General features: G+C 33.5%; 5 protein-coding genes across 5 annotated transcripts; 3 read left to right on the top strand and 2 right to left on the bottom strand.

Moving 5' to 3' along the window:
* The first annotated feature begins 730 nt into the window (after nucleotides 1-730).
* Nucleotides 731-1,073, top strand: Tsp_08061 (conserved hypothetical protein). Its single transcript, XM_003373415.1, has 3 exons — nucleotides 731-782; nucleotides 834-923; nucleotides 1,066-1,073. Exons 1-3 carry the CDS (start codon nucleotides 731-733, stop codon nucleotides 1,071-1,073), a joined length of 150 nt encoding a protein of 49 aa, XP_003373463.1.
* Nucleotides 1,074-4,766: 3,693 nt separating this feature from the next.
* On the bottom strand, nucleotides 4,767-6,805 carry Tsp_08060 (L-lactate dehydrogenase). Its single transcript, XM_003373414.1, has 11 exons — nucleotides 6,683-6,805; nucleotides 6,498-6,615; nucleotides 6,142-6,207; nucleotides 5,877-6,005; nucleotides 5,799-5,843; nucleotides 5,648-5,758; nucleotides 5,532-5,594; nucleotides 5,305-5,478; nucleotides 5,119-5,236; nucleotides 4,927-5,050; nucleotides 4,767-4,892 (listed from the first exon to the last, which is right to left on the bottom strand). The coding sequence occupies exons 1-11, from the start codon at nucleotides 6,803-6,805 to the stop codon at nucleotides 4,767-4,769; spliced, it is 1,197 nt and encodes a 398-aa protein (XP_003373462.1).
* Nucleotides 6,806-8,383: 1,578 nt separating this feature from the next.
* Nucleotides 8,384-12,046, top strand: Tsp_08059 (conserved hypothetical protein). Its single transcript, XM_003373413.1, has 11 exons — nucleotides 8,384-8,397; nucleotides 9,520-9,829; nucleotides 9,888-10,149; nucleotides 10,336-10,539; nucleotides 10,605-10,715; nucleotides 10,778-10,848; nucleotides 10,906-10,990; nucleotides 11,045-11,191; nucleotides 11,230-11,353; nucleotides 11,833-11,909; nucleotides 11,961-12,046. Exons 1-11 carry the CDS (start codon nucleotides 8,384-8,386, stop codon nucleotides 12,044-12,046), a joined length of 1,491 nt encoding a protein of 496 aa, XP_003373461.1.
* Nucleotides 12,047-15,371: 3,325 nt separating this feature from the next.
* Nucleotides 15,372-16,355, bottom strand: Tsp_08058 (TBC1 domain family member 20). The gene has a single exon (XM_003373412.1). The coding sequence runs from the start codon at nucleotides 16,353-16,355 to the stop codon at nucleotides 15,372-15,374; it is 984 nt and encodes a 327-aa protein (XP_003373460.1).
* Nucleotides 16,356-17,476: 1,121 nt separating this feature from the next.
* On the top strand, nucleotides 17,477-20,480 carry Tsp_08057 (pleckstrin domain-containing family M member 1). The gene is made up of 10 exons (XM_003373411.1): nucleotides 17,477-17,574; nucleotides 17,622-17,724; nucleotides 17,961-18,127; nucleotides 18,270-18,650; nucleotides 18,706-19,303; nucleotides 19,372-19,594; nucleotides 19,685-19,770; nucleotides 19,869-20,000; nucleotides 20,084-20,257; nucleotides 20,337-20,480. Exons 1-10 carry the CDS (start codon nucleotides 17,477-17,479, stop codon nucleotides 20,478-20,480), a joined length of 2,106 nt encoding a protein of 701 aa, XP_003373459.1.
* The last annotated feature ends 652 nt before the right edge of the window (nucleotides 20,481-21,132 follow it).

Below are 21,132 nucleotides of genomic sequence, written 5' to 3'. Positions count from 1 at the left end.
GCGTATTGATTTAATATTGGAATATTGTTTACTTTTAGATAATTTTTTCATGAAGCAACAGTCCTCATTTTCAAGAATTTGTGCGGCCGCACATCCTGCTAACTGGTAGACGCACTCGATATGTTTCGCTTGGTAATTCTGTTATGTTGCATTATCCGCTATACTGATAATGCAGCGTGCTGTTTCTTTGGTCGCCTTGCTGAGATTGAAATGGGATGAATAAAGTGATAAGTAAGCTGTTTATTCTCTATATCAGTATTCCATTCTACTGTTTTGAATTTATTAATATTATTGGAACATAATTTTCAAATCTGATATCGGCCCACTAACTGAACATTTAATAATTGTGCATTTGTACGCAGAATGTTAACAATAATCATAATAACAGAGTATTGAATTGTCGTCACTTTATGATGATAAACCATAAATATTAGTGTTCATGTGCATTATGTTGATGTGATGTTATTTATTCATGAAATGCCGCTGAGACATCTTGCAAAATGTTTGATTGAAGCAGGGGTATGTTTTCCCGCTGGTTGGCGCTGCTGTCGCTTAATAACCACGCCCACCTATTAACGGCGGTTCATCTCCATAGAATTGGTCAAGTTTTTGATTTGTCAACAAGTGGACGAGTATTGTTCTTTTCTATTTGTAAAGCCTGCATCGTTTGACTAATGCTGATTGTACTTATTTTGCGATCATTTCTGTCGACATATTTGTAACGTCGGTAATGGGCCAGCCGGCCGCGTTGACCATCTGCCTGGTATTCGTCATCCGCAATGGTATGTATTTTTTTGCCTTATTTTCAATCATTTCTTCATATTTTCTTTCAGTGGTGCCTCTGAAATGCTACCATTGTCAAGCCAAGAGCGATTGCTCATTCGGTGTATGTCATCAAGGCATCGCTTGTGTCACAGCTACTGGTAAGTTTTGCGTTATTTTTTTTATTTCGCGTTTGTAATATTTTTCTGAAATATGCACTTTGTAATTGATAATTTCCTTGGTTTTGAAAATGTTTTTTTCATTATTTTCATTTATCCAGTTGAATTTTCCAAAATACTTCAGATTTCTGAACTTTTTGAGAACTACATTCACGATATATAGGATACAATATGATTCAACTTGTAGAGGTAAAACATAGATACATTTTATACGGTTTGTTTTCTTTATGAGATTTCTCTTTCTCATTGTCTTTCTTATCTGTTTATCAATAAATCTTAATAAATATAATCAGAGGCGTAAGATAGGCAGTAATGCTTAAGACTGCGTGAGTCCGGCATGTTGTAATTATAATGTGACATCCCAAGCGAGAAAGCATTGTTTCACTACCAGGGTTAATGCAAAATCAGCGCCTTAATAGAATAATGATAATGATAATAATAATAGGAATAGTAATATCTTATTATTGAAGTGAGGTAAAGTAAATTTTTTCAGCTCATTTTATGAAAATTATAAATTGTTTAAATTTTCAATATTTATAATTAGTTAATGTTATTTTATTTCTTTTTTTTTATTTTAAATGACAATCGATATAAAGTATTTCGATGAATATTTAATCTTTTAATTCAGTCGTATTAGCTTGGTCATGCTATTTGCTAATCAGGATTAAAAGGAATGCTAATTGAAAATATAATCAACAAAAAACTGGAGGGAGTTTTCCCTAAACCTGAGCATTGACCAAAATTGATTATGATTCGGTTAAAAATGAATAATAATTCCATTTATGGATGTGTTGAAATTAATTACATTTTTAAAATATTGCCAGTTTCCTCTTTCATGGGTAAAATGATCCAACGACTGAACGCTTTTCTCTGAAACCTTCACAAAATATTAATCAAAACCAACAACAACAACTGATGCGGTCAGCTTTTTCCGATTTATTTATAATTGATGAAAATATTGACTGTCCGTCGGTTGACGATTCGTCAATGTTTGATTTTAATCTACGTTCGCTTTGAGACCATAGCGATGCATTTGTTTGCCGCTTTTCCACTGTCATCCGAAAGCATTTCAAAATTTTCAAATCATACCCTCCATACTGTACAAATTTGATAATTACAAAAATTGAAGAAAGAAAAAAACAGACGACATGCCATTATTACAAATGGACTTTTGTCGTTTTTCACCATGCTAGCTTGATGTTTCTTCTTCGCATTCTCTGCCACAGTGCAATTCTGTTAGTTATTATGTTAATTATATCAATCGATAAATTTGCATTCTATTTCTACCATGCATGCAACTGAGGAATTTCAGAGATCAATGAATCCCACCGCGCTTGTCGTTCACGCTCTTTCAGCTCGTATCTTCCGGAATCGCTGGCCAAACAGATTGTTTATCCAACCACAATATCCAGACACGAAATTAGTTATTAATTAAGGGTGTTGATTGAAATTAGCAATATTGTCAACCTGCGGATCGACGTGTTCTACGAGTTCACGTTGCTAAATTGCAATAAATAATTGCATGAGCGATGATGAAACGAAAATCGAAATATTATCTTTCAATAATTTGGATGGGTTGTTTATTTTCAAACAGCTTTTTTTCAAAATATGAAATGACTTTTTTCATTTAAATTTTTTTACCCAATCTACCGTATAAAAGCCCACAGGTTTCAGTTGCTATTTCGAACATGTCAAATATAGTTCGTTCAAATGTAGTTCGTTCATTTCACTTCAGCATAGTTTCACATTTTTGAATTAGTTTATTTAATTGAAATAAAAATATAAAAATTAATCTAGTTGATGTATTGTGAATCAACTTTCAATAGCTGCAATGTTCAGCGAGCTTAAAACGCGTATCGGCGAAGCCAATTCTGATTGTTTGCATTATTAATAAGCCAAATAAAATTTAATTTAATGTGTGACTTTGAATAATGAGATTTTTGCGGTTTTGTGAAAGAAAATATTCCAAATTATTGTATTCAAAGCGCAACATTTTTTATTTTGCTAATCAAAATGTCACTTGATTGGCACTTTCGCGCATGATGTATAAATATAAATAAATATATATATATATATATATAGATGTATGTGCAACGTTCATGACAGAAGGACACTTATTTTTAGTTAATTTTTTGAATAATTTTTGCTCATTTGTTTTACATTATTTATTTTACTCTTCACTAAAATTAAGTGAATTTTGAGAAAAAAAGTAAAATTTTCATTGATGAACTCAATTTGAAAGCCTTCACAGAAATGGAAAATGCCATTCTTTATTAGTTGTATTGTCCTGGGTTGAATTATCATTTTCATTCAATTGACAAATTTATTTATTTTTTATTATTTTTGTGAATGAAACCATTTTCTTGTATTTGATGTTCATTTTGCTGTCTTTCTGTTCAAGCGATCGTCAATTAATTCTATTTCACCATCAAATCAACCTCGAGACTAACAACCAGAGCATGGCTTCTGTTCAAAAGAAAAAAACATTTCGAATGAATTTTATTCAAATTGATAACTGAATTTTTTTTCTTGTTCTTTTTTTTCTCGAGAAACCTCACAAATAATTTTCAAAAATGAATTCTTTTTTTTCAAATTTTACATTACAATGACAGTGAAATTCTTCATTGAATGTTCTTTGAGGATATTGATTATGTTTATTATTTTTATATGTAAAGTTTTGTTCAAATTTTATCTTCAAATTCGATTTCAGTTTCACATTTACAACAGCTCCATATCTGTATAATTTAGTGCAACATGTTTGCTCAATCTACAAACACATACATCTTCAAAAGTGGTAAGGTATCAATTTTGCTTAGATGTGAACAATTTGTCTCTCACGCACATGATTAAAGACATTTAAAAAAGTTGTTCCCATTTATCAGAGTTGTCAGTTTGACTTTTCACAAAGCTTGAAATTGCTTTTTTTCAACATTATATACGTACATTTTATATGTGCATGATATTTATATGCATATATATATATATATGTTTATATTTATTTATTTACAGTTGATCGCTACGTTAGCAAAGGCTGTTTGGAGGCGACGGTCAGTGACAAGCGAAACCTAACTGCTGGCGGATGTGTTGCTAGTCGGTGGTTCGGAAGCATGGCCACGGTCTGCTATTGCAACGACCGAGACTTTTGCAACGGTACAGAAAATGCGCGCGCAATCAGTCCCAGACCACCGTTATTTTTCCTTGCCTTAGCCTGCGTACTGTTCACTCTTTCTATGCGGATATTCCTCTGACCGGCGTGTGAAAACGTGAACATTGTATGTGAAAAAAAACAAGCAAACAAAATTCATATTTCATAATTTGTCGTTCGACTTTTATTCACCACCACCATCATCAACACCACCACCTAGGAAAATGAGGCAATAAAAAAAAGTTGCACTTCGTTGCGATGCACACTATTGAAAAAGAAAGAACACCGGCCTCTTTTGCCGGGGACCATGGGGAAAAGAGAAGAGGAAATGAAATGATATTTGCATAAGATAAGAGGAACAATTGTCGATTCGAAATGGTAAACTAGAAAAGAGCAAATAAAGAGAAAGATTAATAATACTACGCCGATGAGCTGTGTTCACTACTGATATCAGCTCACAGCCAAACCCACAATGCAGAGAGGAGTATAAAGTGGGCGTTAATAAAAAGAGACAATAAATTTACGCTTTTACTAGGGTTGAACGAAATTTGAAGAGGAAAATTTTCAACTAAACTTTATCGGCGTCAAGGCAGCTTTGCTTTGGCGCAAACTACAGATTCAGTTCTTTCTGAATCTTCAGCAACGTTTCTCCAGACTTGTGCAACTGTGCCAATTCGGATTCAGACAACTTCTGGCGGATGATGTGAGTTATGCCGCCTTCGCCGAGCACGCACGGCAACGACAAGTAAGTCTCGAAATCGATACCATGAATGCCCTGGAATGGAAAGGTTCATTCGAAACCCAGACTTCAAATCCAACATAATGTGAAAATTGTGATACTTGAACGTTGACCGACAACGCGAACACTTGACGCAAATTGCGCATGATCGAGTTGCATATGTTCGCCACGGACAAACCAATCGCCCAACTGGTGTAGCCTTTGTACTTGATGATGTCGTAAGCACTGCAAAAGATGGGAAAATTAATTTTCTCACACAACAGCCGGTAATTAAATGAATAATACTACTAGACCTTTCAATCACTTTCTTGTGCAACATTTTCCATTCTTCCGGATCGTCGTCGTCGCCAATTTTCGGATTCAACTGTTTCAACGGTATGCCAGCAATGTTCACACCAGACCAAACGGCCACTGAAAGCAACAAATCATCGTCACTATCATCAAAAATATGAAAAAAGTAATTATAATCAATTTATTACCACTTGAATCGCCATGCTCTCCGATGATGAAACCGTGGCACGACGATGGCGCAATGTTGAAACGTTCAGACATCAAAAAGCGAAGTCGAGCAGAATCCAAATTTGTGCCAGAGCCGATGACACGCTCTCTTGGAAGGCCGCTGATCTTCCAAGTTACATAAGTAAGCAGGTCGACTTGAAATGAAAATAGATGAATAAATAAATCAATAAAACCAATATCTTTTCACCTGGATTGGATATCACCAACAGAATGGTGTTCGGGCTGTATTTCACCAACTTTGGAATCATTCCTGAAAATCGATGGGTTTTTAAAAAATTATTTCAAACAAAAAACAATTTGCACCTTTGAAGATTTCAACATTGCGGTGAACCAAGCTCAAGCGGCTTTCGCCCTCGCGTTGGCGAGCTCCTGCCGAAATGACGCAGATTTTCGATCCGGCAGTAACCGCATAATCTGAAACGAAGAAAAAAAACAATCAGAATACGGTATTTACCGCCTGTACTGTAAGTGGCAGAAACTTGACAATTACAATACGATACTGTATTTGTATTTATTTTTCAACTCCTATAACCAATTTCCTCGAGTAACGTTACTGAATTATGCAGCAACTGTACGCTTATAATTTCCGGTCGTGCAGGTGAGTAAAATTTGTTTAAAGTAATTTTATTTGAATATTTCAGAAATTTATCAAAGCGTAAAGCTATATGAATTATTAAATACGATGTGAACGCGATTTACCACAACACTGGGCATTTTAATCAATAAGCAAATTTGAATGGATTACTAATTTTCAAATGCAGTCCCGCGGAGAAAACAAATTCGAACAACTGAAAAACTAAGAGTAATACGCTTTTGACGTTCGCCTAACAACACTTTGGCATCATCAATTTTCGTTAGAACAGCTGTCAAGTAAAACCTGACTTAACCAAGCAACCCTACTGTGCTTTGTAATGGGGTTAAAATTGAATGTATGATGTATGATCATCTGAGCAGACCAGATTCCAAAGAGGCGATGTCTCATTTATCAATTGAACACATTTCTATCTCGTCACTACACAACATGCCAATGATTATTGATTTGTATCGACAGAATCCTGGCAACAGAGTTCAATAAAGAAGAAGCATAAGAAAGAACGCGTGTTAATTATAAATGAAAATGAAAAAGAAAAGATCAGAAAATAGACATATTCACCTGTGCTAGCTTTGATGGTGCAGTGCTTGACAAACGGCAATCCGTGTTGCAAGTCCATCATTTCGCCCATCAGTTTATCCTCGGCTATGTCAATCAAGCAGATTTCACTTGCTACATGCTAAAAATGGGGATATTATTCTTTAAATGTAAAGGTAAAAAAAATGAAGACTTTTAAACAGATATACCTGAACGAGAATACTGAACGCACATGCCATTCCAACCTGGCCTACTCCGACAAAAGTGATCTTCGCATGGGGTGTAGGCATGGCAGGAGAAATCTCCTTCATAATTTGTTGGACAGTACTCATGTTGACAAAATGAATACTAAAAATTAGGAAAAATGTATTTCAATGAAAAAAACAACGCTACAGATGCGAAGCGGAGAAAATGCTAAAACACATCCTTCCTCCCAAAGACACACACACACACACACACACGAACGCGTGAATTGTGTGCCGACTAATAATTCAAATCGACCAACGATAGAAATAAGGAAAAATGAGAAAAATGCAGACTGCCGGAATTGAATCAGACTTATCAGGTGTCGAGAGGATGCAGTGGTGAGAAATGCTGAGAGGCGACTGCTTCAACAAATCGATCAAGAAACCACCGTCATCCGAGCCAGCTGGTGGAAACAAACATGCCAACGGATCAAACTGAACAACAACAGCCAAGCCTAGAGTGTGGCGAGGCTGAGCGCAAATTAAATTATGCAAAATTCTGAGACAACAGCACGGAAATTGGCGCCAAAGATAATGAATTTGAAATTCCCAGACGCTGCGTGTTCACCTTCGCATAGGTCGTAAGCAAACAGACGTAGGCGTGCGTGTCTGATCAGACGAACATTCGGCAGCAAAAACTCACAGACGAAAAATTAAGCGGTTGCGGCTGTTTTTCACATGCTAATGTCAACAACAACAATCAAATCCACGTGCTCGGAGAGACAACGTTGTGCGCAACTGCGCACAGAGAGAGCGTCAAACGTATTACATCAGTGCCAATCGATCAATCAACCCAGCCACTAGGCGAAGATGAATTCAAACGTCACGGGCGGAATTGTTTGGCAAATTTAATTTGAAAAACAAGCGACGGATTATTCGAAATTATGAATGAAAAATATTTCCATATAAATTGAAAATATTTCGGTAAACGAAACCAACCAACACAGCCGATCATCAGCCGAAGCACAACGGCACGTAACACGGAACAGTAGTAAGACGTAAACGGAACGATCAACAAACCTGCTTTTCAAAAAGAAATAACAGTTGGCATTTTCATTATTTGACATAAATAAAACATTTTAAAATTAAAATAGCGCACTATTGATCATTAATATTTGAACGAATCTAATTAAAAAGCATTTTCATTTGTAAATTTGTAAAAATCAATCATCTATTACAGTATGTTTAAAGTTGAGTTGATGATGATTTCCTTTTAAATTTATTAAATATAAATATTTGAATTGTTTCCATTATTATTTCAAAATAACTTTTGAAATTTTGAACAAGCAAAATGTACAGTTTAAAGATGTGGAATCAAGTAGCATTCGAAGTGAATTTTTTTTGGCCCTGATAAAGTATCTCAAAAAATAAAAGTAACAAACTTTGTAAGTTAGCAGTCAGTTTAGCATTTTTAGCAGAATGATACGAACACAATTATTACTGGAAATTTTGAAATAACAAATTATACCTATATACAAGTATATTTTATGCTGAAGGCAGTAAAAATTGTTGATGCTTTTTCATTCTTTTTTTTTCTGTCTGTTTTTATACCGTTGTTAATTTCCTGAAAAGTGGCTGTCGAAAGCAAACAACTGCTCTGAAAGCTGAACAAGTAATTTGTTTACCGTCTAATTGTATGCTAACGTCAAAATTCTTTCATTATTTATGCAGTCGAAAAGGTTTTATTTTATTATATACAGCTGAGCATACCATTTTTATAAGTGCACTGCGTGTTCATTTATCTACGATTAATATTTATTGATTCTTTTATCTTTCTGTTACTTACTTTATATAACCCGGTAAAACAATTGTTTACACTGTAGTATTATAATAAGTTTTGCTTGTTTAGTTTCACTTTTTTCTTGAAATTTTGAACTACTAGTTGTGGGCAATTTTATTTCATTCTATTCTATTTTTATATGTTAGCATTTTGAAGTTTCGATTGTCTGTTTTACCTTTGCAATATCTATTAAAACTAACCGAAGTTATTTTATTCAAACATTAAACATCACACTGAAATGTTAAAATTACCATATTGCAACAGTACTATAGTTGGCAAGTGCTGTTTGCTGTTCACTGAATATCTAAGAAATGACTGTTTCATTTTAACAATAAAATGCTTGCAACAGAAATAGCATAGTTTTATAATTAAAACTTTTCAAATCTATATCAATAAAAAACATTAAATAAGTTTAAATCTCTTTAAATATTTGATGTTTATCTTTTATTATTTATTTAAAAATATGTTCATGAGTTAATTTCTTTATAAAAAGTATATTTTTAACTGATGTAGCGAAACTGGTACACAGCATTTAACATTCAATTCAAATTTGTACTTTCATTATCTGAAAAGATACTGTGACGTGACAAATAACGTAATATGCAATTTAATTTCGACGAGCATTTGAAAACACTGTATGATTGATAGAATGACTTTCAATAAAACTTATACTTTGCTATTTATGATAATATATCGAAATATATTTCATCGCCATTCTTAAAATTTCAAACATTGTTAATTGTAATGTAAATGTTGAGCTCTGTACATGAATTTTAATTTTAATCATTTGGGGCTTTTGATTAAGTTATAAAATTTTTCTCGTATTGTGCACAGTAATAAATATTTATTGTCATGTTGCATTGCTATATGGTTAGCTTGGCATTTTATTGATGCTGTTCGTGTATTATATTCAAAACAAAGCTTCAATTTGCACTTCAATGAATGCAATTCACTTTCATTTACGTACTATTTTTTTCATTAGTTTGTTTCGTGAACGTTTTATGTTTTTTTTAATTTGTAGAATTTATACAATTATGATAGTCATTACTTTGGCACGGTTTGTTGGGAGAGGTTTACGTGGCAAAGAGATTGGCTTCTCGATGCACTTGTTTCCTTACAGTACAAGCAAACACGAATGGGAAAGCGGTGATATGCCCATTTTTCAATATACTTCGGGCAAAAGGAGAAAGGGCAAACGTCTGCTGTATGGGTGGGGACACGCAAGCATGGGCGAACTTGGGATCAAAGAATTTTTACTACCGAAAAATCATCTGCATTCCTTGACTCACACGGTGAAACCGTTCCTAGTTCCGTTTGGCAGTAAAAATAACGTAATATAATGGTCGTGTTTGTTTGTGAAATTAAATTGATTCAACTTGTACACTTCAGGTTATTGGCATTGCTTGTGGCGTTGGATTTTCCCTATTCATATGCCGTGAAAGGGGATCCAAATTGACCGCAGCGTATGGAACTGGACTGAATACATATTCTCAGCTTTCATCCCAACCCCACTCGCCCAACAATCACACAATGCGATGCGTTGTTGAACCAAAAGTTCTACCTCTACCACTTTCCTATCCGGAGAAAACAAAAGTCACTCACGTCAGCTGCGGCCGCGCTCATTCACTAGTTGCTACAGATAAAGAAGGAGGTATGAAAATTATTGTTTTTCTTTTTATGTAAATTTTTGAAAATGTTCTTCTGTTACGTATACTGTAAAATTGAGCGGTGGAAAGTTCTGTGGATGAGCGAATTTTGTTCAGTTAAAAATTCTTTTTTTTATTGCAAAATTATTGTTCAAAGATGAATTTTGCTTAGAAAGAAGAATGCTTTATAGTATTCAGCCTGGGCAGCAACGAACACGGCCAGTGTGGACGACCGGTAATTTTGAATGAAGACTACCAACGTTCAGGAATGGTTCATCACATCCGCGATTTGCCGACCGATGTCAAGCAGATGGTTTGCGGCTTCGACTATTCGTTGGTTTTAGACTCAGAAGGACATGTGTATGCGTTCGGCTTTGGTTATGGTGGTCAGTTGGGTACGTTGTTTTTTTTTCTTTTGTTATTCACTCTTTTTTTGTTGATACAATATTATAATTTATAGGTAATGGAACAGCGAAATCCAATTGGAAACCGGGAATGATCGAAGGGGATATCAAAGATGAACGAATTGTTCAAATTTCTTCTGCTGGCGATTGCGTTTTAGCATTGTCCGGTGAATGAGACAAATTCCATTACAACAATTTAATAAGGTTATTGTACAATTGTTATTTTCAGATAAAGGTGACGTTTTTGGTTGGGGAAATTCGGAATTCAGACAGCTGGGTACATCCTCCAAGCAAACGCAGGTAACATTGTACTTTGGTAGAAACTTTGATATTTTTTTGAACACTTTTATCATTTAGGTGAACTTGCCTAGGCATTTGGATTTAAAAATTGGACGGGTGAAAGAAATTGCATGCAGTGGTTCCTCATGTGCTGCACTTACAGGTAAGCTGGTTGAAACTGTTTTTCATTGTTGGTATTGAATATTCACTTCATCAGCCGATACAAAATTATTCGTTTGGGGATACGGACCGCTCGGTCTAGGGCCGAAGACCAGGTTCACACCTCAGCCAATGTTGTTGCCTTCGACGCTTTTCGGAGAAAATGCTTTTGAACCAGAGGTACATCCTGTTCGCGTTTTTGGCGGTATTTCTCACTTTGCTGTCATAAACAGTAATTTCAAGGATTCAACGGTGTTTTTTCTTCTCCAATTACTTCCAACATTCTCCTACTTCTAGACAAAGCCGACTTGTACATGTGGGGTAGAAATGAGTGCGGCTTTCTTGGTTTGGGTCATAACAAAGAACAGTTTTTTCCATTCAAAGTAATCAGTGGATCAAGTGATTTTCAAATATTCTATTCGAATTTTTCATTGCTGCTCACATTCTAGGTGTCAATCAATTGCAATGTTCAGGAAGTCAGTTGCGGCCCTTTTCACACATTAGCTCTTTGTAGAACTTGGATGTAAATTCAATGCAAAACAATGCATAGACAATTTTGAGATCAGTGCTTCATTTTCATTTCAAAAAACCCATTTTAACAAACGAACTTTTATCTGCTTAAGCTTCTTTTTAGCTTTCAAAATAAAACTCAAACAACTCTACTCCTATATGTTTTATTTGGTTAATCAAAAATGTGCACTTTCTGGTTTGTAAACGTTTCTACAGCGTTCGTAAAACACCTAAAGAAAACGAATATAATAGATGACAAAATTTCAAACTGATCACCTTCATGCTTCTCTCCTTTATTACCTCTTCAACATTTAATTCACTTTGTAGTGATTTCAGCTTAATTTCAAAATATGCGCATTTATTTATATGGCAATGGGAAACTGAATACCTTACCTTTGCTTCTTCAGAGCGAAGTTTCTTTTTTAATTTAACCGCATCCAAATCTTTCAGTTCTTTCATTTCAGACTTGTACTTTAATATGCTTGTCTGCGATTCACCAATACACTTTACTATCGCCGCTTGTCTGATATCGTATGCATTTCGAAGCTAAAGTACATCAAAATACAATACACTAATGAGTAATAATTTCATAGATGCTTCTGTTTAGCATTTCAACAAATCGATTTCAAGTAAAGATATTTAACTTTTCCTTAAAACAGTATTTTACATGAAATTTATTAAAATATACAAAATCTAACCTTGAAAATCATTTACAGTATATTGCGAATGAATTCTTCAGTACGTCAAATTACAATGTTTAATAGCGTGTATTTATTTCACTTTAAAGCGTAAAGAATGCGTTACAGTGAAATTCATTAAAATTTATCAATTCAGAATAAAAGCATAAAAATGCACGCATCCTATTCTTTCTTTTCCAGTCCATCATTTTCATAAAGATAATAACAGATGAACAAGCAGAATTCTTACCTTGACCATTATACAAGTTTGAAACCTTAGAAAATAAACCAAAAAAATAAATAACTGCAAGTAATACAAATTTCTGAATAATGGATTAAAAATAACATGATAAAGAGTAATTTCAAGAGTATTTCAGAATTAAATTTGCATTACTTTTTGGTATAAACCTTTGCACCGCTCAGAGAGATCCATATTTTGAGAAAATGAATTTGTCGGAATGGTCATATTGAGCTCGAAGATAATTTTATTATCGATTTGTCGCATTTTTTCAAGGGCTTCCTAGAAGTTAACATAAAAGCAGTTTCCAAATATGAACACTTTTTTCAAAAATTAAAGTGCATGGGATATTCATTATAGACTGCGTGAAGTTATCTTCTTGAAGCATTTAACAAAATATTTAATAATTGTTAAAATCATACTGTGAATTCCAAATAGTCCCTGCATGGAAGATTTTCTGAAAACTTTGGCGCATCCATACCGTTTCTATAACATAAATATAAATGGTGAAATTGAAGATTTTAAATGTAAAAAAGTAAAATGTAAAAGTAAAAATAACATTTATATACTCTGTATAAACTGCAAGTTTTACGTAAATTTTGAATCAAAATTCCCCATGCAAAAAGCATAAAAATGAAACTTTTATATTAAAATATTTTAATATGTATATTAAAAGTTTTCTAGTTCAAATTCAGAAGAGAAGCACTTCAACGTTGACTGTAGGTAAATTCTTATTCAAGTATGAAAATAATGCAATTTGTAATGTAAACTTTTTCAAGTAATGAATTTTTGTTAAATATTATTTTACAAGTTATTGATACATTAATCGACATTCAGCTAGCTGTCTACAGTGAATAAGTAAAGCAATTAATCTTATACGCTGCTTAGTATGCGATTGCCATTTTGGGAAATGTGTTTGCTTTAAATACTGACTGACAGATGAAAACTGAAGTGATTCAAGCAAAAGGGCTTTATTTAATTAAAAAAACTGAAAAAATGAAGCATGTAACTATGATATATATGCTAGAATGTTACCACCAACTGAAAGTGGTTGTGATGTTTTGAATTATCATTATTATTATCAGTATTATGCATAACTCAGAATTACGTACGGAATAGCTTTCTTTTCAATCTCATTGATTCAAAAAGTGATCGAAATGTTAATTTTCCAATTTTACTAGGCTGGACCACATTTCTCATTCAATAATGCGCAAAGCGAAATTAATAGCTGTGTCTTACAGTTAATTTCATTTTTCAGTATTACAAATTTTTCAATTTTTCAAAAGCAACTTCTTCAGTATAAATCAAATTTTCAAACAACAATTGTACGAATAATTTTATTTTCTATGGATTAACAAATGCATAATATTAAAAAGAAACAATATCCAATAAGCAGAATGTTAAAATAAATTCTGCATCTAAGATGTGAAATTTTGAACAGCTTTGAAACGTAACATCGGTTTTCGTTTAAGCTGGCGCTGGTGCTAGATTTTCTGTAGTTGCCATAGTTTTCAGAGGAAATTTGCTTCCAGAAGCGCTGAATTTCTGTTTGGCAAAATGGCTCACCTCGTTACAACTCGTTTGTTTTACACGTAACTTCTGGAAAGCATACTTTAAAATGAATAACATCAAATGAAATTGAAAAACATATACCTCTTTCATAATCGTTGAATTCTTTTCAAATTTTGAAGTTATGCTATGAATAGTTTGGTAATATAAATTTGCATAATTAAAATGTCGTTCTTCTACAGCAAATACAGCAGAGAAAGATTCCATACTACATCAAAGAATCTTGCCAAAATTGGATGCTTCAAGCAGAAGATAGAACAAGCAGACGTGAAATGTTATAGTTGACAGGCGGGGAATAGCGTGCTAATCTTGTTTTGATTAACAAAAAAATCCATTCAATGCATTATTCATTTGAGAATTGAAAAATAATTTTCTCAAAATGGCAACCACGAATCTGCATTGATTCAATTTTCGACTGCATCATTATTTAATCAAAAAACTAAGTTTTTTAATATAAACATTGTAGCTTAAACATTTTATGTCGTAGCGTATACATAAAATATTTGGAAAAAAGTTTTTTCATTGTACTATTATCAAAATTAAGAGGTCAACGGAGAAGGTGCACATAATTAACGTAATTGAATTGAAACACCACGTTATATAAACCTAGTGCTGAAATTTAGCTATACCATATCTGAAACATTTTTTCTTTGGTAGTTTATCTATAATAACAAAGTAGTTTTTGCTGCTATTTAATTCTGCTTAAATTTAATGTCGGACAGGTTTGAATTATGAAACTAACTACGTGACAATGTTGAAAGATTACATTGTACAATGAATTTATTGAAAGTTTCGTGTTTTATTATTCTTTAAAAAGTATAACATATATAATTTAATATTTTCGGTTCATTTAGTTATTTTATTTGTCAAATATTTCATTTTTTAACGTTATTACGCAGAACTTTGATGCGGGATGTACCATATGTCGAAAAAAAAAATTAAGTTGATACAGTTGGTACAGTAATACAGGGCTACTACATGTTAAGGCAATTCAGCATGCATTGAATTTGAAAATTATTGAAAAATTGTCTTAATGCATATAAATTTCTATCATTCTCGAATTCTTCAAGGCATTAAACATTTTTCAGTTTTTGGTAATTCACGCAGTGATGTGTAATCCATGTTTGAGCACAGTGATTTTCTTCAATTACAGTTTTTACTGTTACTTGAACATTGTTTAACAATACAACAATAAACAGTAACACAGCATAACAAGAATGACGATTTTTAATAATAACAATGTATGATAAATTCCACAAACAATGCTATCAGACGTTGAAAAAATTAAAATTTGAGCAGAGCATATACTTTTACTTAAAACTGCAAACGAAAGTTCGAGCTAAATACGCAGTATATGCTAGACGTGTAAAGTTCAAACTAGAAAAGAATGACTATTTAATGAATGTCACTAATAAAAATACTGAGGCACCAAACATGAGGCGCATGAAGGGCTTGAAAACTGAAGCGTAATGATTTATGTTGAATAACATTCGATTGACAGCACTGGCAAAAATAATCGGCGGATAACTTTCGTACAAATCTTGAGCATCATTAATAACTGCTTCAATTGGGAAGTGTTTCGGAAATGTGGACAACTGTTGATGTACTCTTCCATAATCGGACTGCGGGTTCAATATTTCAGACCTTCGCCAAAGCACAATAGCAGCTGCCATGTAGATCGGCATGTGTTCATCGGATGCGAGAAAATAGTCGTACAAACGAAATAATTGTTCATGATCACGTATCACATGCGCGTACCACGTCAAAATCCAGCTAACAGCAAATTCTGCTTTCGACGAGTGGGTTTCGAAAAATTCATAAACTTCAACATCTGTTTCTCGAACAATTTTCAAAATTAATTCCAACTTTTCAATAGCATTGCCCAGAGGCTTTTCCAAAAATGAACGAAATGCCGTCTTCGCCAAATGATCGCAGACAGCAAGGGCGTGGGTTTCAGAAACGGCTAACAGAACAGTAAGGCAAACATCGTGAAAACCTTGGAAATATTGGAAAGATGGATTTTCGATTAAAATATTAACAATAATGCGACACAAAACTTGTTGGTAATATCCACGCTGCTCTTTTTGCATAGTGGACGGGAATCGAGATGACGTTCGAATCGCATCCAGATAAACCTGATTATATTCCTTGTGCTTCTGTAAAGAAGCACGTTCTTCACTTTCAATGTTCTCATGAAGAGCATCAACACCACACGTCAGCAGAAGCCATCCTTTGCGTCGACAGTGATCCAATATCAGCCCGCCTTTACTTACTGCCAACTTTTTAAGCATATTGATATCTCGGTCGTTTAAGCATTTTTCAATAATTGACAACTTCTCCATTTCTTTCGAAGACAAAGTCATAAAATCACTCATTTTCTGAATTAGTAGTCAGAAGTCTCAAAACAATAAAAAATGACCTTACTATACAATACAACTTCAAATGAAAGATGGTGAATTTTTAAATTTATAATAATGACTCACTGATACACAACAAAAATATTCTTCAAAGTTGTGGTGTCGACCAATTCTGAAAATCATATATTCGACATGTAATGAATTTACTTTACGTTTCAAAATAAGAAAATATTCACTTATTGTTAGAAGGTTAACACATGCTGAAAACAAGATAACTGTAAATGTAATTCAAGTGCAAATTATTGTGATTATTTAGCATTATTTAAACATGGCTGTCAATGACAAAAAATATGATTTTACATTTGAGTTTATGTTTTAAATATTTTATTTCACGATATATTGCTTACTTACTGTTTTTAAAGTTTCTTTTGTTGCTTAATGGTTAATTAATTACATTTTGATCCGTTAAGTTAATTATAACTAAACACAGTCGATGTAAAATTGATAACTTTTGATTATAATAAAATTAAGTTCAAATAAAAGTATCATTAATAATAATGTAAAAATTAAAAAATCGAATGCAGAGTATCGCAAGTTTTAGTCATTCTTTATTAAAAAATGTTTATTTACATGTGCTGAAAATTCACCTCATTACTTCAGCTTTAATATTTATTAATTAAAAGTGTACTACATGTAAAATTAAGTAGGCTATGCACACAAAAAATTTTCGACCACAGTTGGTAAAGCAAGACAGTGAAATTAACACTTTTTTATATAATTAAAAAATTATGTTTTGTAGATTATATTTATTACAATAAATAAAATTGAATGAGTAAATAAATTCAAATATAAATTCGTGCTAAATATTTATAATTATGCAGCATTTTCTTTTGCTTCATTTCATAATTATTAGACATGATTTTCACGTTGTACTGTACACATGCATTCTTGTTACAGCTCCAGTATGTTGACGCCAGTTGTTGTTTCTGTTCATTACAAAGGTATGTTTTGAACTTTTAGCCGCACAAATGATATACAAGCAAAATAATTTTAATAATTAAGTATTCTTTTTATTTTTGTAGGAGTTTTTCACATTTGTTTGTTCATATGTCGTTTTGAATCATTTTAATGTTTGCAATATGGATTCAAAACGTACTCTTTATTATGAACTGTGTAGTTCTGTAAAAGCAGCTCTGCGCGAGAAACATTCAGATGCAGAGATGAATTATTTGAATAAGTAAGAATAAACTTTTGTTATTACTGTTTGTAATTTTAATTTTACAGTGAAACTACAAATCACTTGTGTTGCGTTATTGAAGCACTATTTATACACGGGCTGCGGCCTAAATACGTCATTCGGAATTCTCATCGAAAATATCCAGAGCCTGTAAGTTATTTTTTTAAGCAAAACATGTTTTTTTGACATGAGATCTTTACTTAAATTTTTTATCTTCAAAATAGAATTTACTTGTAAAAAATGAGTTCATTTTTCAATTTCACAGAAAATTTATTTCATATATGTGATGTTGATGCAAAGAAAAACTGTGTTTTATATTTGAGTGAGATGAGGTTCTTCAAATTTACTTATGCAGAAAAAAATTTTTAAAAAGTATTTGTATTTAGAATTTTTGGCCTTTTATTTCAAAATATTTGCATCGGAACGTTCGTGCCCAAATCAAGAATCTGAATCAAATAAACACTGACATTGGAAGATCTAGAGTAATTATCATTGAGCACTGTATAAATTTGATTTCAATTGCCTTTCTTTGTTATATTTCTTGTAGGTTTGGGTGCGTTTGGCATTAATCGACGGTGTCGTTGACAACTATTTATCCATATTTATTGCTAATAAAGATGTGCTAAGGTTGACTTTTTTCTAAAGTTGAATTTTTAACAGATCTTGTTTTCTCTGTTTGAAAATAAGCATTTCAGACATTATTACGCCGATGATGCGTTGATTCGTGACGAAAAGCTGCGTGATTCAATCAGTCACCATTTGCGTGCGCTGATGAAATTCAGCTTCAATTTGGCATTGAACAGCAGTCTTCTAAATATTTGGATTCCATCGCCGCTGAAGTTAGCCGGTCTGTTAGTCGACGGTGGCTCTACTATACGCCAAATCAGCGCCGACGACGGTGATCCTGAGCGTCAGAATACGATAGAACATTGTTCGTTAGAAGAAGACAATTCGGACGACTTGAGCTTGGACCATACTTGCACAATGGACGACTTGTACAGTGCGTCGGCAGTGTCCAGTTTGACCACAAGTGCTGCGCTTCTGAGTGGTATGTCGTCGGATGAATTTTTGCTCGGGTATGTATATTTTTATTATTGATTTGCAAATTTTGATATTATTTGGACTTTTCAGTTTTTCTCAGTTTGGCGACAAGATCATGTCGAAATTGGAACCGGCGTTTACTGCTTTCAGCGATAGCCAACGCAACGGGAACGTGCTTAACTGTAAAACGCCGAACGTGTCCGTCTCATATATAGAAGTGTCATTGCCGGAAAATGGAAAAACTGACCAAAGCCCGGTGGTCGAATTTGAGCTGTCACCGACCAAAGAAGACAGCTTGGATCCGAATAGTGTTGAATGGTATGTGGCGGAGAACGACTGCTCATCATCTTATACAGGCGAAATTGGTGATGGGGCACTGGCCGATTTGCAAGCTGACTTTCATCAGATTGGCTTTGAGTCTTGCGAAGCCGAGCCGTTTGTGATTGAACGTCCGGACCAAGCTTCCTGCGAAGCATCCTACCTGGTGCCCAATCCAGACGATGTATTCGAAATTTTTGAAATTCATCCTGCAGATGCGCAAAAGCCGCCTTTAAATGAATACTGCATCATGAGTACTGGATCAGAAGAAAAACAGAAGTTATGCGCCAGTTTTGACATCCCGGGATCGTTGAACGATTCATCTGCATCCGATGCATGGAAATTTCTCAATTTGGCTGTCAGAGAGCAAGTAGTTGATGGAAATTTGTTGTTACCAATTCATAATTTGTATTTTATTTTTTTCAATTTTTGTTGCAGAATAAATGGCAATACGCATGTTTGACAAAAATTGCTACCGAGAAGGGTTTGGACGTGCAGTCTGGAAAATGCCACAGTTGCGCAAGATGCATCGGTTTTACAAACGAACCATTCAAGGTATGCAATTTTGATGGTTATTATTACTGCAGTGCTTGCCATGTTGATGATACCATGCTCATACCCGCTCGTGCTCTGCTTAACTGGGATTTTACGCCCAGGAAAGGTGTTTTTTAATTTATTTATATTTATTGATTTTGAAATGAGCGTGATTTTTTTATTCATACAGTTTCCAGAGCAAGTAAAGCATTTTTAGTCAGCATTTATGACCAGCCTATTTTCCACATGAACGAAATCAATCCGGCATTGTTGGTGAAGTCAAAAGCATTATCCCAGTTGCATGTGAGAACAGCATGTTTTCGATGATTTGTGAAAGCAGTGATTGCAGCATTGCTTTTACTTTTTTACAGTTCACTTTTTCATACATCTTGCTTTTGTAGGATCTTCGACTGGAATTGAATTACATAGCAGCTTACTTGCTAACATGCCGAAAATCGGTAGCAGAAGAGTTGAGCAAACGTTTATGGCCTAAAGATTATCTCTTCAAAGTTATCGATTTGTATTCACTTGTTGTAAGTGCATTGTTATGGCAGTGGAAAAGTTGCTGCTTTTCTACTTATTGTGTTCATTCATCTGTTGTGTTTTGTTTTCTCAGGATTTGGAGCAAACAGCTTCTGGCAAGCTGCATAAATTATTGAAACCGGTCTTTGAATACGCAGTTAATCATGTTTTGCATTCTTGTCGACTGTGTTCTCAGAAAGGATTCATCTGTGAAATATGCAACAGTGCAGATGTTATTTATCCATTTGAATTACAAAAAGCATTTCGGGTAATTGAAATTCATATCTAAATGGTTTTATTATACTGTGAATAACAGAAGAAATTATTGTTTTCTTTTTTTCATGTAGTGCCCGAAGTGTGCTTGGGTATTTCACAAAGCCTGCATGGAAGGAAAGTCGTGTACAAAATGTTTAAGACGAGAAGCGTTGGCTGTAAACGCAAATGCTAACTCAATCGACTTGAGCAGCACCCTTCCATTCGATGATCTCTAAATCTGACGTATTCGTCAATTTGATCCATTTGTTTGTAAATTATTAATAATGTTATACTCCGCAATGTAAATTATTCTCTTGTTAAAACTGAATTGTACCATTAAAACCCCTTTTGAGGAGATTCTGTTATAATTGTAATATAATAATTTTAATCGATTGCAATTTTTAAATATATTCTTTTACTATTGCAATATCTTATGTTATGCATAATAATGCAAATATTGAGGAAAGCAAATTGACTAGGAACAGCGTGAAATTGAATGCTTTTGAAGAAAATTACTCTAGTTTTATTTTTTAAGGGTATGCTATTTTGTAATTAATGGAGTTATCATTACAAGCAAACAAAACAATGCTTATGCTGATTGTTTGAAACATTACATGTCATACGAGAAACTAATTATTGTCAAGAAAATTTAAAAAAACATCAGATTGATTAGGAAAACAGACTGCAATGTGCTTTTTAGCGATTGATGCTGTATATATATGCTTGTAGCTTAGTTGTTCATTTTATTTTTGGTGATAATCAGTTATTTGTCATTCTACATTCAAAATTCAATCGATTTTAATGAAAAAAATTCAATATTTTATCGCTCATTTAACAATGAAATTAAAAAGTTTTTAACATTTGACAAGTCATTTGCTAACAAAAATG

This window comes from Trichinella spiralis (genome assembly GCF_000181795.1).
Source record: "Trichinella spiralis strain ISS 195 chromosome Unknown Scfld6, whole genome shotgun sequence".
NCBI classification, from domain to species: Eukaryota; Metazoa; Nematoda; class Enoplea; order Trichinellida; family Trichinellidae; genus Trichinella; species Trichinella spiralis.
Note: the sequence above shows the minus strand (reverse complement) of the source record. Positions and strands in the feature narration are given on the sequence as shown.